We start from the raw sequence: 16886 nt of genomic DNA, 5'->3' as shown, positions 1-16886 counted from the left end.
TGAGTTAGCTTTCTGTCTGTGCCTGGTCCTGGGTAAAACAGTGTCAGCAAAGAGGCTGATGGTCCCTGTGCCTTCGTGGAGTTCTAAGTCCAGAATAGGCAGGAGTGGTGTAGGAGGGTCAGCACTGGACAAATATTTCAGTGTTTAATTCTACGATGAGTGGCAGACAGAAATATAGATGCTAAGAGAGAGTGTTATGGGGCAGGGGGATGGGAGGACCTAATGTGGTCTGGGGGTCAGGAAAGCCTTTTCTGAAGTCATGATGTCCAAGCTTGGATCTAAATGATGATTGATAATTAGGAAGATAAAAAAGTGTGCGGTTCAACAGTTAAAAAGGTGGCCCAGAGCCAGGGCCACAGTGGGCAGCTGTAATCTTGCACATTTCTTGATGATAAAAAGTGAACTTGAACTCCACAGATTTAATTCTGAATGATAGGTAGACAGTTTTTACTTTGGTCTTGCTTTTTTGAAGGCGTTGTAAGACCTTTGTCATATTACCTCCCTGCATGTGCTGTCACATACACCTGCTGTAAGATTTTCAGTAGAGATTATCTGAGAAACACTAGAATGAATATAAATACACATAATAAATTAAAGCTGAACAAACAAAAGCATTAAAATACATTTTTTAGATGTGTCATAAAATTGGGACTGCATCAAGTTTCCTTCAGATTCTGAACCTCTGAGCATGTATGAAGTTGCATAATTGTTCTCAGTTAGTTTTGAACAAACTCACGCAAGATAGGCAGAGATGTGCTGACAGCCAACTGGCAGTTCCCCACGTGGGAGTTGGTGATTTTACGGACTATCTGTAACCAAGCCATGCTCCAGACCTGTTCCAAAGCTGTCTCCAATCTCCTCCAGTTGTTATCTACTCAAGAAATGCAAAATTATGTTCATACTCAAAAACTGCAAAAGAAAAATAATAATTGTTGCCAAGTGAAATTGTCCTCATTGGAACTAACAGTGGGAAGGCCGGTATGTAACAAACATTTCATTACAGATTTTTTTCCAAAAATTATAATTAATGTATTCAAGAACATCTGTTAATATAAAGCCCGTGCATATATGTTCTACCACAAGGTCACTGCTTGGAACTCTGGCCCATCAGTTAGCTTCTCATTAACCTAGAACATCTCAGAAAATGCACCATCAGAAGTCAGTAACGTTCAACCCTCACATTGCGAGTCCTCATTATGTAAAGTTACAGGAATACATGTAATTAATACAGAAGTCACAATACAAAATTGTGAGATTACATAAGAAAGCTGACATTGTCACAAGTTTCCGTCGTAATCAAGTGCATGAATATCTTCAAAAAGCCCAGCCTGTTTACACAGAGCAGAGAGGAGAGCAGGGGACCCTTATGCTGGTAGAACCAGAAGCTCTTATGTCAAACTCCTTTCTTTGCAACTCCCTTTTTATAGCAACTCCCTCTATACTGATCCCTTATCAGTCAGCTCCTGCTCCACTTCCCCTCCATGCCCTGCAGAAAAGGCAAAAGGGGACCAACATTTATAAAACACTACAGCACGCTGGGAGTCTGCCTAGGGATTTTCCCTTCGTTGGCTCACTTAATTCTTAAAGCAAGCATAATTCCCCCTTGTGTAGTTGAGAAAATGAGGCTCAGAGAGACCAGTCCTGGGTACCTGTCTCTTCTCTGTGTACTCAGGGATCTCCAGTCCCAAGGTCGAGAAGCCATTTCACATACCGCTGACTCCTGGTTCTCTGCTCCAGCCCTGACCTTCATCTGCTTAAACACATAGACATTTTCCTGTCCTTATCTTCCCTGATCTCTCAGCAGCATCTGTCAGGGTTGACCAGACCTCCTCCTTGACTTCCATGGCCCCATACTCCTCCTTTGCTTCCTACCTCTGTCTGGTCCTTTGTTGGCTCGTCTTTGAGCGTTGGCATTCCCAGCACTCAGCCGCCTTTCTCTTATCCAACTACACTCTCCCGGTGGATCAGGTCTACCCTCTTGGCTTTGAAGACCGTTTGCATGCTGATGACTTGCTAGTTTTGAACTCTAGCCCTGATCTTCCCCTGAACTTTAGTCTCATGTTCATGGCTACCTGCTTGACCTCTCCATCCATCCTATCGGTATCTCAGATTTCCTTATCCTACCCAAGGCTCCAGATCTGTGCAGTCCAATATGGTAGTGCTGTGGAGCTGTTTACATTAATTAAAATTCAATAAGATTTAAAAGTCAGTTTTCCAGTGCCACGAGCCTCGTTTCAAATGCACAGTAGCTCCCTGTGAGTCGTGGTCACCACGTCAGAAGGCAGATAAGGAGCATGTCCATCACGGCAGGAAGTTCTGGTAGTCAGTGCTGACCTAGTTGTTTTTAGCCCCTTCAAACTTGTTCTTTCACCAGGGAACCCCTTTTCAAATAATCTAGTTGTTCCTCAAGTCAAAAATCTAAGAGACATCCTTTTTTATTTTATTTTATTTACTTTGGCTGCACTGGGTTTACGGAGTAAATGCTGGAATTTATGGAGTTTATTAGTTTATTTATTATCACTCAGTCTTAATTGCTGAGTGCGGTCTTTATCTAGTTGTGGCAAGCAGGGGCTCCTCTTCATTGCTGTGCACGGGCTTCTCATTGCAGTGGCTTCTCCTGTTGCAGACAGCCTGAGCTCTAGGCCTGTGGGCTTCGGCAGTTACAACATGTGGGCTTGGGTGTTGGGCTGCATGGGCTTGATTTCTCCTTGGCATGTATGATCTTCCCAGACCAGCAATCGAACCCATGTCTCCTGCATTGGCAGGAGGATTCTTATCCACTGGACCACCAGGGAAGTCCCAGGAGACATTCTTGATTCCTCTCCTTCCAACATGCCTTATATCAACTTTATCAGTGAGTCTTGTCTACTGTGTCCCTAAAACATATCTCATGTCTTTGTACTCAGACTCCAGCGTTCCCCAAGCTGAGCCAGCAGTCTCTGTCACCTGAATCACTACAGGGACTCCCCAACAATCTGCCTTCTTCCACTCTTGTGCTATAACCATTGTCTACACAACAGGCAGCCAGACTGGTCTTTGAAAACTGTAAAACAGTTCTTCTATCTCCTGGTTGAAATCCCTCCAGTGACACTTCATCTGATGTAGAATAAACCCACTCTCCTTAAACCTTAGTTTACATGGCATCTTTGTCCATTTGGGCTGCCATAGCAAAGTATCATAGATTGAATGGCTTGGAAACAAGAGAAAGTTATTCCCTATGGTTCTGGAGCATGGATGTTCCAGGTCAGAGCACCAGCATGGCTGCATTCTTGTGAGAGCGCTCTTCTGGGTTCTCCCGACTTCTCCTTGTGTCCTCATATAGTAGAAGTAGGGCTAGCTAGGTCTCTGGAGTCTCTGATGAGAGTGTTCATCCCATTCATGACGGCTCCACCCATGGCCCAATCACTTCCTAAAGGCCCCACCTCCTAATACCATTTCTTTGGGGGCTAGGTCAGCATATGAATTTGGGGGGGGTGGGTAGGGACATAAACATTCAACACATAATGCATGGCCCTACAAGACTTAGGCCTTCGTCTTTCTCAACCACGCTACACTGCCTACCAGACTCCAGTTCACCATGACTTTGTTTTTGGCCACCAATTGCCCTAAGACTGGGCTACGCTAGTCTTAGGACAGGCTCACCCCTTTGCCCGGAAACTCTCCTTGGTCATCACTTGGCTGGCTCTTCCCTATCATGCAATGGGGCCATCTTGAAGCCCACATCAAAGTGGCTCCACCAGATATTCATCTCAGGCTTGTTTCCATCTCCCCACAGCATTTCAAATTCTCTTAATGTTTCACTCCAGTATTCTTGCCTGGAAAGTCCTGTGAACAGAAGAGCCTGGCAGGCTACAGTCCATAGGGTCGCAAAAGAATTGGACATGACCTAGCAACTAAACAACAACAATACTGTTTCACGTTTATCTGTCGTTTATTTCCTTTTTCTTCCTCCCTCACTGGAACATAAGTCATAGATACTAGGGATTCAGTATGGATAAGACATGCTTTGCCCTCTTGGAATACAAAAGTCTAAAAATGACTTTTTTTAGCAGAGTGGCGCCGTGGAAGCGTGCTGGGCCCATAAAAATGATCTGTAATTAACTTATCTTTTTTTGGAATGTGGACAGGTGTTGGAGTTAGAAGAGATCAGCTGTTTTAATCTTGAGCATGCTGATAATTTTTTTAAATAAATCTTTTCATCCTTTTCTTATGAGTAATGCGAAAGTAAAATTTCTTTATCAGAGTCTCAGCAGTCAGGTTTCCTACTCAAAATAAAAACACTTCCACTTCTTTCTTACCCATCGTTTTGGCTCTAACCACACTTTTCCAGGCCAGCCTCGAGGCTGGATGGGAACTGGGGCGGATGGGAGGAGGGGATCATAGTTGATAAATAGGGAGAGATGGTTGTAAGGAATCACTGAGGTCCCACCAAAGCAATGTTGTTGCCTCGATGGATGAAAGAATCAGTGGCACTGCAGAGCTGACTGACTTGGAGCTGGAGGAGTGGATTTGCTCTTGTGAGTATATCTGAAGGTGGTGGGAAGCCTGCAGGATCAGAACTGTAAAAGCAAGTGGACCTCCAGGATGGGGAGGACAGACCTACACTGGAGGATCGCGTGCATACCCTGCAAAAGGACTCTCCTTCCAGTACGTCCCTGCCCCCACGCCCGCAGGCACAGATGGCCACACTCTCAGTAGCATCTCTCTCAGAAGGGGGTTCGTTAGGTCACAAGCGGCTTAGAATTAAATGCCATCCAGTGCAGCCCATACCGTCTCACTGCCTGGGTTTCAGAATCCTTCATGATTTGACGTCATCCTCACCGGTCACATCTTCCCAATAAGTCAGGCTTCTCTGCATATCTTGTCCATTCCTACCTCTCTCTTCTTGTTCCCTGTTGAGCTCTTCCTCCTAACACCCTCCTTCAGGAATCAGCTGACGTTTTTCACTGAGTGCTGTGCCAGACTCCGGAGACACAGAGGAAGTTCCCCTTCAGGAACCTTCTCTAACCACAAATCTCTCCCCTCTGGGTTGTGCTGTGGTCAGCCAGCCTGGGTCACAATTTGGCAAGTCATTATTTGCTAGTGGTCTTGATGGTCAACTTGAACTTACTTAGCTGCCCAAATATGGGCTAAACTGCATGCCATGTGTTGGGCTTATAGACGGCGCTCACTTAACACTTCTTTCATTGACTCTATTTCCCTGAAAATTAATTCAGCAAAAACTCTTTTCATGATCATTCAAATGACTGGACTCTCCCTGCCCACTGGGCTTTTCTCCACTTGACTAAATGCTGCTCCTTCTTTAAGACAGCTCCGATTCACTTTTTCCTGTCTTGTCCCTGGGGTCTCTTCTAGGAGTCCTTCTGTGGTCTTCCAAAGTACCCTCACCCCTCAGTCCCAACTCTCTTGTCTGTCTGTCCTAGTCACCCCCTCTATACACACTGGACCATGTACCCCTTTGAAACAGGAAAACATGTTTTATCAAGTGATACAAGACTATTTGATTAGGTGACTAAAAAATCATACAACATAAGTTAAAGTAGCAAAAATGTTTTCTCCCAATAAACCTTGAAAAAATATAAAGAAGGGTATACACACGAAGGGGCTTCCCTGGCGGCTGATTGGCAAGGAATCCACCTGCCAGTGCAGATGTGAGTTTGATCTCTGGGTCGGGAAGATCCCCTGGAGAAGGAAATGGCAACCTACTCCAGTGTTCTTGTCTGGGAAATCCCATGGACAGAGAAGCCTGGTGGGCTACAGTCCATGGGGTCTCGAGAGTTGGCCACGACTGAGTGCCTAAACAGTAACAATAATGCATTCAAAGATACACTACCTGGATACGGACTATCCTTTATGTTGCTCAATTTATTCATCTGCTGTGGAGTTAGCCACCACAAAATACCACATACTGGGTGACTTGAAACAGCAGGAACTTACTTCCTAACCAATCTGGAGACTCAGGTCCAAGATCAGAGTGTGGGCAGGTTTGGCCTCTCGAAGCCTCTCTCCCTGGCGTGCAGATGGCTGTCTTCTCACAATGTCCTCACAGGGTCCAGCCTCTGTGTTCACCCCTGGCGTCTCTTGGCACTAGACTTGTATTACCTCACTTAACTTGTATTACCTCTTTAAAGGCCCCTTCTCCAAATACAGTCTCATTCTGAGGTGTACTGGGGTGGTTAGGATTTCAACATTAAAAAATTGGGATGGAGGGGGCACAATTCAGTCCACAACACCCTGAAACCTAGAGAGCAAAAGAGCCAGAATCAAAATTCAGCGGCATACAAGGGGTTAAATGTCTCTGGTCCGTCCCATGGAGAGACATATGTTTGTGTTTTGGAAATTTCTGAACAGATTGAGGCTGGGAAGATGTTGTGAAACCAAATTCTGAGAATAAAGATATTTTTATTATTAAAGTGGGATTTGCTGCAGGAGAGAAAGATTGAGGACAGAGGTTTCATGAAATAAACCCTTAATCTTCCTGGAGAGGGTGAGAGAGCCCCCCAGGAGCAGAGGGTGGGGGCACCAAAGGCAGATGAAGTCACGAGGATTAGGCAAAGTGATAGCTGGGTGCCCTGTGTGGGAGGAGGCAAGTCCTAGGGGCATGATTGAGGCGAGTACTGATGGTCCCTTTCTTTCTCCTGGCTGGGTGAAAAGAATGTGCATTTCTGTCATCTGAGCCTTGGGCTTTCACAGTTGAAAAATGTTTTGTTTTCAGCCTCTCAATCACAACTTGCATGTTTCAAGACTGCCTTCCCCTTAGGATTCTATGTAAATAGGGGAAATGGTTCTTAGAAAACACATATTTGTAACCAGTCTTGCACTGGGGCCCATTAAAACCACATGGCTCTTGTAGCCAAGTCACCTGGGTCTTTAATACTGGTACTGCCTCATTATGTGACAGTCTTGTGAATTTCAGGGCATGTCTGCTGTAACACTGCTTTTTATCATCCCAGTATCAGCGCTGATACTTCTCAGACTCCTGTCTCTAATATTAATAGCACAGTGCTATACTGTTTGGCCTTGTTGGGGAGGGAGAAGTTTTTTTCAACCCTCTGAGGGTCCCTGGCTAGATCTGAAGATGAAACTCACAATGAAACATGAATAGGGAAAAAGCAGACACATTTTATTGAATCTTTACATATGCAGCCTACACAAGGCAACTAAGTTGCCTTCAGCTCAAAATAATTTTATGTCTAAGAGGCATATATTGTGACATACTCTGGTTTCCATTGGCCCTTTTCATCTTTTATTAAATCTAACTTCTAGAGTAATGGATTTTTGGAGCCTGTTTTTCCACATTAGCACAAATATAAGTTTTGAATGGATGTGTGGATGATATTGTTATAACTTATAACACACTATGTAATTAGCAGTAAATCTTAAAATAAGGGGATAATATCTACCAAAATCAGGGGCTTCCCAGGTAGCTCAGTGGTTAAGAATCTGCCTGCTAAACAGGAGATGCAGGAGTCTTGGATTCAATCCGTAGGTCAGGAGGATCCCCTGGAGGAGGCCATGGCAACCCACTCCAGTATTCTTGTCTGGAAAATCCCATGGACAGAGGAGCCTGGTAGAGCTATAGTCCATGGGGTTGTAAAAGACTTGGACATGGTACTTAGCTACTAAACAAAAACAATCTACCAAAATCAGATGGAGAAGTTCAAGTGCATGTAAAAAGCAGGGTAGTTTGCCTAGTACCAACAATGGACGCATGGTTTACTGACAAAGTTGTGTATAGTACATTACAGACCATGTTACGGTCTAGGATCAAAAATTACAGTTTACTTACTTGATCCAGCAATTTTGAAACTGTGTTTCTTGACTATTTTTTAATTTGAAGAGATTTGCATTACTTAAAATGTTGCTAGTAAATATTATGAGATCATTGTTGTTTAGTCGCTCAGTCACGTCTGATTCTTTTGTGACCCCGTGGAGCCCACCAGGCTCCTCTGTCCATAGGATTTCCCAGGCAAGAATACTAGAGTGGGTTGCCCTTTCCATCTCCAGGGGATCTTCCTGACCCAGGGATTGAATCCATGTCTCCTACATTGGCAGGAGGGTTCTTTACCACTGAGCCTCCCGGGAAGCCCACTGAGATCATTACATCCAGCTAACTGGTATTTGCATAGTTAAGATTCACATAGTGAGAGCAGTGCAGTATAATAGGCACAGAGGTCAGAGACTGAGCAAACCCAAGTTCACTGCAAAGACAAGTTGTTCTAAATAAATGTCTAAGTTCAACTGAGAGGATAGAGAGTTTTCAAACCATATCCCCTGTCTTCTGTTCCTTTAGTCTTTGGTATCCAGTTTTCTTGTATACTTACATCCCCCTAAAGCTGAATCTCTCTCCCATGGCTGCCGTTAAGTAATTTTATTTATTGACCTCTTGTTATGGCCCTGCTCCTTTTCTCCAATCACCTGACCACATCCTTCTAATTGCATTCTGGTGCTTTGCAAGTTTTCCTTGGGGAGCTCCATTTCTAATGAGGACCTTTAAACCAGACACATTGGAAGCTCGCTGTAGAAGAATATTGACTCAAGAAAACCACCCGTCAGCTCAGCAGCTGACCACCCCAACCTTCATGCGTCCTGCCAGCCGGAAAATGAGACATGCCCCTCAGTACAATTCTAAATTTATTTCCTTACCAGTGATTCTGGGATTCTGGTTGTTCACAAGTGATTTTGAAAATGATTGGGTGTCTTAGCTCAGTCTGTCATAACAGAATACCAGCGACTGGGCAGCTTAAAGGACAGAGATGTATTTCTCACGGTCCTGAAGTCTAGGATGTCTAAGACCAAGGTGCTGGTTTGATTCCATGAGTAAACTCCAGGAGTTGGTGATGGACAGGGAGGCCTGGCGTGCTGTGATTCATGGGGTCGCAATGAGTCGGACACGACTGAGCGACTGAACTGAACTGAACTGAAGGGCTCTGTTCCTGGCTTACAGATGGCCGCCTTCTTACGGTGTCTTTATGATGTCCTTTATTCTTTTCATGAACACACTGATTCCGTAATCAGGGCTGCACTCTCACGACCTCAACTAAATCTAATTACCTCCCTAAGTTCCCACCCCCAAATACCGTCATGTGGGCGTTTAGAGCTTCAGCTTATGAATTGGGGGAGCTCAAACATTCAGTCTGTCAGAATGGCCTTTTTGAAATGTATGCTTAAGGAGATTTTTGGAAAGTATAAAAACTTATGAACTTTAAGGTATTTTTATCAGTATTGTTACATTTTTTATTGGCAAGTTTTAAAACTTTTCCCCTGTTCCTTGGTTTCTAAGGAAACCACATTCTTTCTGAGCACTGTTCAGAAAAATAAATCACTGGTGCAATTTGGAATTTAAGAAGTGAAATATTAAATGGGCAGAAAATTGAGACCCTGACCCTACCTAGCACAGGAGTACCTTACACTTCAATTCTGATGCTTCAAATTGTGTTTTTTTAATTTTATTTATTTATTTGGCTGTACTGGGTCTTAGTCCTGGCACATGGGATCTGTGCTGGGACACACAGAGTCTTTTAGTTATGGCATGTGAATGAATTCTTAGTTGTGGCGTGTGGGATCTAGTTCCCTGACCAGGGATCGAACCTGGACCCCCTGCACTGGAAGTACGAAATCTTAGTCACTGACCACTAGGAAAGTCCCTGCATTGCTGAACTATCACAGAGAAAATATTATTCAATAGCTATTAATACCTTACATCCCATTGCAGAGAAGAGGACTTTGAGAGACTTGGAAGCAGGAAAGATTTGAGGGAGGGAAGAGATTTGGCAAATCACAGGTTACGGGGTGCTAAGGGTGGGGGTGGCGGTGGGGAGCATTGTTGCCCAAGGCCTTCAGGCACCTTGCAGAGTGTGTGAGTAGCAGCCCAGTGGTAGAACACTTGCTCAGCACCCTTATTGAAGGTGAGCCGATGTAGGGGGTGAGGAGGGGCATGGTCAAGAAGGACTTTTCCTCCTGCACCGCTTATGACGTCTTGATTGGCACCAACTGCACAGGGTGGCGGGCACCTGATGAGTGATGAATAAATGATCTGGTGAAGTGAATTGCCTCCAGGTGAATGCACCCAAGTCTACCCTACCCCCGGCAGCAATACATCTCCTGTAATACATTCTTGGACTCTGCAGAGTTTTTGCATTGAAACTCACTGGGAAGAAGAGTCTAGAAAAAAGGAAGAGTGGTGAGAACTTGATGTGAGTTGCTGAGATGGAATGTGAATGTCCTGGGGTTTGGGTTTACCCAAGGAGGGATCATTTAGACAGCGCAGTTGTCCAGCTGTACTTACTCCCCTGTTGTTTCTGTTTCTTTTCACTCTTTGAATTGCTTTTTTATTTTTCCTGAGTGTCTTTCTTCTTTTATCTAGATTGCTCAGTTTGCTTTGGAAATGAGACATTACCCAGGCTCAATGTGGCTCAGACTGATTATAAGTAATGGGAGAGACTCATACACAGGCCTTTTATAGCTGCAATTTTGTTTTATTAGTTCTTTAAAAAAGAACATTTCAGTGGCTCAGTTATTGAACATTAATTGCCTTGACTTGCAGAAAATGAATCACAGCTTCATGTGTTGGTGTATGTGTGTGTTACTGCTGGGGCCCGTCTTTTAAAGATGTAAAAGTTGTTTGTGAAACTTTCCTGATTTTGGTATTTCAAATATATCTTTTTCATTTTATTTTTGGGAAATGTGTTTTTCTTTTATTAAAATAGTGCTAATAAATCCCTTGAAGCTAATTTCCAAGATGGCTTAATTATCTTAACAAAATACTTTTTCTTTGAGAATCCTATAGTCTAAGAATTTGAAGGCAGAGGTGTTAGTTGAATTGTTTCTGTTCAGGATTTTGCAGTTCTGTTACTTTGTGAAACTCAGAGCAGCATCAAATATCAGAGCTGAAAGGGACTCTGGAAGTTGTCCACCAGGGCCTTTTGACCTTTGGTGACCTAGGTCCCCTTTCGATAAATCCAAAAAATGGTTAATGCAGTCTGAAACTCAAAGCAAATTAAAATGGAATATTTTCTCCCCCAAACCAAATTAAAACAATATGCTGGAGTGTCATTCTTCTACCTTTTTGTAATTCAAAAGTGGCTTTGACGTTCTGATGCATCTGAGGAAATGATTGACTAGATTAACTCCCTTATTTAATAGATGGAAAGACTGAGGTCCAAAGGTTCCCAGAGTCTTCATCTTCTCAGCATCTTAAGAGCAGATCTGGGTCAAGAAGCCTGACATCCTGTTGGCTGCTTGCTGTTTTGCTCACAAACACCCCCTCCCACCGCCCAGATCTTTAAGGCTACACTCACATGTGAGGGAGGCCTCCTCCCCAGCGTTGTCTCCCTGTCACTGATGATTCTGGAAGGTTATTCTGACTTAATGTTGTCCCAGCGGGATGGAGCAAAGGCCAAGAGAGATTTCTCAGGCCTGCCTAGTCCATGGGTCCTAGTGTATTTTTATTCACTTTCTTTCCTTCTAGACCATCTGTGCCATCATGACATAGAAACACTTCCCTGGTATAACTTCTGGGGAATAAGGAGACAACATTTAAATCTGGAAATAGATTTATTTTTGAATTAGAATTTGAGTCTTTCACCATACTGAAAGGTCTTATTGATAGTTTTCCCTGAATAATTCAACATGTCTTTTTAAACGTATACTGATTTTGGGACTTCCATGGTGGTCCAATGGCTAAGACTCCACGCTCCCAATGCAGGGGGCCCAGGTTTGATTCCTGGTCAGGGAAGTAGGTCCCACATGCCACAAGATTGAAGATCCTGTGTGCTGCAACTAAGACCCGGTACAGTCAAAGAGATAAAGGATTTTTAAAATAAACAAAACATTAAAAAAAATAAACTTATACTGATTTGTTCTTTGTTTTTTTTAACAGTGTATCTGGTGGAGAGCTGTTTGACCGGATAGTGGAGAAAGGATTTTACACAGAGAAAGACGCTAGCACTCTGATCCGCCAGGTCTTGGATGCGGTCTACTATCTCCATAGAATGGGTATTGTCCACAGAGACCTCAAGGTGAGGCCATTGCTTAGCAACACTCTCCAACTGCTTTCCAACCCACAGTGCACTGTCAGGAGAGGATTGGCTCCAGAGGAGGGTTGAGGTTGCCTTGATTTGGAATATGGGTGGAATGAATGGTGGGCTTTGCCTACTGTTAGTTGTCAGGGCCTCTGGGACCCAGAAGTGGCTTAAAAGATGATAAAGATCAATGGGCCTGGCCATTGTTTGGGACATTTAATAACCATTTTGCATCAAAAGGGCCATGGGAGATGTAGGTTGTGTATTGGTTCAAGCTTGTCTAAAGTGTAATTTTGTTCAAGACATAGAGGCCATGAAGATCCTTTGCCCAGTGCAGTTCTTCAGGCTTTTCCCAATTCCAGCCCTGCTTAAGCACAACCCACTACGTGGAAGAAAAAAAAAAATGGAGCGGCTGGTAGAGGAATGAGATGAGAGAGAAAGGAAATTGAAGATTATCAGGAAAGACAGATTAAATGACCTACAAGTACAGCCTCCTCTCTGTGTCCTGTCTGTTCCATTCTTATCTTTTCCCTACAATATTTAGGAATACTCACCCTTTACTAATAGCATTGAAGGATCTAGGCCTTGGTCACCTTGGCTCAAAGGTCCCAGTAGATGCCGAAGGGTAGGTATCATAGTAGCAAGAGTAAGCATCAAACATACCAATTTGAGGAACAGAAAAAATCGGTGTAATTGACCCGAAACTATAAAGTGGCTTCATTCTACGGTAGGTCCACGCCTAGCCCCCAGAGCTTACTGACCGGTCAATATGGAAACCCTACCCAGTACACATATGCACCTTTCCTGTCAAAAACACAGGGATTATATTGTACTGAAGCCATGCTGTTCACCACTATGGGCAATCTAAATCAATGTAAAGAATAAATCATAAATGTGTTAAAACAGAATGTTAACATCTGCCCGTTATCTGATACTGGGTGTCAGGGTGTAAAATGGTATAGCTTTTTCTTTCATAGGGACTCACTGTAAAATTTTTTCTTCTTTTCTCCATGTTAATTATTTCCCAGTGACTGGAGTAGTAGCTCCCAAATGTTAGCCTACGTCAGACTTGTCTGCGTTTGTGCATGTTAAGTCCGACTCTGTGCAACCCCATGGACTGTAGTCCACCAGGCTCCTCTGTCCATGGGATTCTCCAGGCAAGAATACTGGAGTGGGTTGCCATGCCCTCCTCCAGGGGATCCTCCTGATCCAGGGATTGAACCTGCATCTTTTATGTCTCCTGCATCGGCAGGCAGGTTCTTTACCACTAGCGAAGACTTATCTGCACGGCTGGTGAGAAACAGATTCCTGGCCCTCCCCCAGAGGTTCTGACCCTGAGGGTCTGCAGCAGGGCTTGGGAACTTGCATTTCTAAGGGGTTTACAGGTGACATTGATGTTGGTCTGGGAACTACACTTGGAGAACCACTGAATGAGGGTATTTGAGGACGTTGATGGAGTTCTTACAGCCTTTGTAGGCTTCTTGATGGGTGAAATGGGCTGTGAGCACCAGTAGGTGACCTTCAGGACGTTGGGGGTCCTTCAGAGGGCCAGGTGAGGGCTCTGTAAGGCCACATGGCCCCTCCATACCAAGCAGCGGAGCCTCCTCTGCTCACTTGTGTTCTCACCAAATGCCGATTCTGTGTTCTAGACCTTGGCAGGCAACTCTTCCTAAACAAGTTAGTTTGGTGACTGTGAAGATGTGATATGATGGTTAAGTTGTCTGTACTCACTGGAAATCCAGTCTAAGCAAATAGGCCATTTCCTAGATGGGCGATGTCTATTTCCCCTTAGAAAGACAGATTGGCTGCATGGGAGATAGGAGTTTTTATATGCAGATAATGCTTATGGAGAAGTACATATGTCTCCCAGCTGGTAGAGCTTTAAGATCACCAGGCTTATCACTGTGGCAAGAACATTACCATTTTAAGACAATTTTGTGATCTCTTTACAGAGGCACAAAGAAGTTTTATGTATGTGGAAGAAGTCGGGGTTCAGAAGTTAAACTTTCATAAACCTCTAAAAAATTTAACTTTGTGATCTAGGCCAGGGAAATAGAGGATTTTACAGTTGGATTAATTTAAGATTAGGTGGCTTCCCTGGTCGCTCAGTGGTAAAGAATCTGCCTGCGAATGCAGGAGACACAAATTCGATCCCTGATTCAGGAAGATCCCACATGCTGCGGAGCAACTAAGCCCCCACACCACAGCTCCTGAGCCTGAGTGCTGCAGCTGTTGAAGCCCTTCCGCCTTAGAGCCCCATGCTCTGCGAGAAGAGAAGCCACCTCGGGGAGAAGCCCACGCATCGCAACTAGAGAATAGTCCTCCTTGCAGCAACTGGAGAAAAGCCCATGTAGCAACAACACAGCCAAAAATAAATAAATAAAATTTTTTTAAAGAGATTAGTGCACAACTTAGGATACTACTCAGCCCCCACATATGAACATACCTCTTCCTCCCTTCAGAAAGGCATTCCTGTGTCTTCTTGCCCGAGGAAGCTACTGAAGATCCTCAGTTGCCCTTTTTTCAAAGCAAGAGAAGTGTCTTTGCTGCCTCCTCCTATTAGGGAGGGGCTGCACTGTTGGCCTTTGGAGCTGGATCATTCTTTGTTGGGGGAGGTTTTCCCATTCACGGGGACATGTTTAGCAGCATCCCTGGTCCCTGCCCATGAGACACCTGTTCAGTTCAGTTCAGTCGCTCAGTCGTCTCCGACTCTTTGCGACCCCAGGAATCGCAGCACGCCAGGCCTCCCTGTCCATCATAAACTCCTGGAGTTTACTCAAACTCATGCCCATCAAGTCGGTGATACCATCCAGCCATCGCATCCTCTGTCGTCCCCTTCTCCTCCTGCTCCCAACCCCTCCCAGCATCAGGGTCTTTTCCAGTGAGTCAACTCTTCGCATCAGGTGGCCAAATTATTGGAGTTTCAGCTTCAGCATCAGTCCTTCCAATGAACACCCAGGACTTATCTCCTTCAGGATGGACTGGTTGGATCTCCTTGCAGTCCAAGGGACTCTCAAGAGTCTTCTCCAACACCACAGTTCAAAAGCATCAATTTTTCAGTGCTCAGCTTTCTTTGCAGTCCAACTCTCACATCCATACAGGACCACTGGAAAAACCATAGCCTTGACCAGGCGGACGCCTGTACCACTCCTGAAATTTCAGTTCAGTTCAGTCGCTCAGTCGTGTCCGACTCTTTGCGACCCCATGAATCGCAGCACACCAGGCCTCCGTATCCAGCACCAACTCCTGGAGTTTACCCAAACTCATGTCCATCGAGAGTCGGTGATGCCATCCAGCCGTCTCATCCTCTGTCTCCCCCTTCTCCTCCTGCCCCTAATCCCTCCCAGCATCAGGGTCTTTTCCAATGAGTCAACTCTTCACATGAGGTGGCCAAAGGATTGGAGTTTCAGCTTCAGCATCAGTCCTTCCAGTGAACACCCAGGACTGATCTCCTTTAGGATGGACTGGTTGGATGGAACTCCTTGCAATCCAAAGGACTCTCAAGAGTCTTCTCCGATACCACAGTTCAAAAGCATCAATTCTTTGGCGCTCAGCTTTCTTCACAGTCCAACTCTCACATCCATACATGACCACTGGGGAAAAACCATAGCCTTGACTAGATGGACCTTTGCTGGCAAAGTAATGTCTCTGCTTTTTAATATGCTATCAAGGTTGGTCATAACTTTTCTTCCAAGGAGTAAGCATCTTTTAATTTCATGGCTGCAGTCACCATCTGCAGTGATTTTGGAGCCAAAAAAATAAAGTCTGACACTGTTTTCACTGTTTCCCCATCTATTTCCCATGAAGTGATGGGACCAGATGCCATGATCTTAGTTTTATGAATGCTGAGCTTTAAGCCAACTTTTTCACTCTCCTCTTTCACTTTCATCAAGAGGCTTTTTAGTTCCTCTTCACCTTCTACCATAAGGGTGGTGTCATCTGCATATCTGAGGTTATTGATATTTCTCCCAGCAATCTTGATGCCAGCTTATGCTTCTTCCAGCCCAGCGTTTCTCATGCTGTACTCTGCATATAAGTTAAATAAGCAGAGTGACAATGTACAGCCTTGATGTACTCCTTTTCCTATTTGGAACCAGTCTGTTGTTCCATGTCCAGTTCTAACTGTTGCTTCCTGACCTGCATATAGGTTTCTCTAAGAGGCAGGTTAGGTGGTCTGGTATTCCCATCTCTTTCAGAATTTTCCACAGTTTATTGTGATCCACACAGTCAAAGGCTTTGGCATAGTCAGTAAAGCAGAGTAGATGTTTTTCTGGAACTCTCTTGCTTTTTCGATGATCCAGCAGATGTTGGCAATTTGATCTCTGGTTCCTCTGCCTTTTCTAAAACCAGTTTGAACATCTGGAAGTTCACAGTTCATGTATTGCTGAAGCCTAGCTTGCAGAATTTTGAGCATTACTTTACTTGAGTGTGAGATGAGTGCAATTGTGTGGTAGTTTGAGCATTCTTTGGCATTGCCTTTCTTTGGGATTGAAACAAAAACTGACCTTTTCCAGTCCTGTGGCCACTGCTGAGTTTTCCAAATTTGCTGGCATATTGAGTGCAGCACTTTCACAGCATCATCTTTCAGGATTTGAAATAGTTCAACTGGAATTCCATCACATCCACTAGCTTTGTGCATAGTGATGCTTCCTAAGGTCCACTTGACTTCGCATTCCAGGATGTCTGGCTCTCGGTGAGTGATCACACCATCATGATTATCTGGGTCGTGAAGATCTTTTTTGTACAGTTCTTCTGTGTATTCTTGCCACCTCTTAATATCTTCTGCTTCTGTTACCATTTCTGCTTCCCTACCATTTCTGTCCTTTATTGAGCCTATCTTTGCATGAAATGTTCCCTTGGTAT

The 16886-nt window shown here is 44.3% G+C and overlaps 1 protein-coding gene across 3 annotated transcripts in view; it reads left to right on the top strand.

Moving 5' to 3' along the window:
• The window catches only part of CAMK1D (calcium/calmodulin dependent protein kinase ID), a 388105-nt gene that overhangs the window by 310358 nt on the left and 60861 nt on the right, over positions 1 to 16886 (top strand). For all 3 annotated transcript variants that reach the window (XM_043479613.1, XM_043479612.1, XM_043479614.1), the window contains exon 4: positions 11882 to 12020. In XM_043479613.1, coding sequence (XP_043335548.1) covers positions 11882 to 12020 — 139 coding nt within the window. The remainder of the gene's footprint in view (positions 1 to 11881; positions 12021 to 16886) is intronic.

Source organism: Cervus canadensis, chromosome 10, assembly GCF_019320065.1.
Source record: "Cervus canadensis isolate Bull #8, Minnesota chromosome 10, ASM1932006v1, whole genome shotgun sequence".
In the NCBI taxonomy this organism is placed as follows: Eukaryota; Metazoa; Chordata; class Mammalia; order Artiodactyla; family Cervidae; genus Cervus; species Cervus canadensis.
This window is presented reverse-complemented; position numbering and strand designations above follow the sequence as displayed.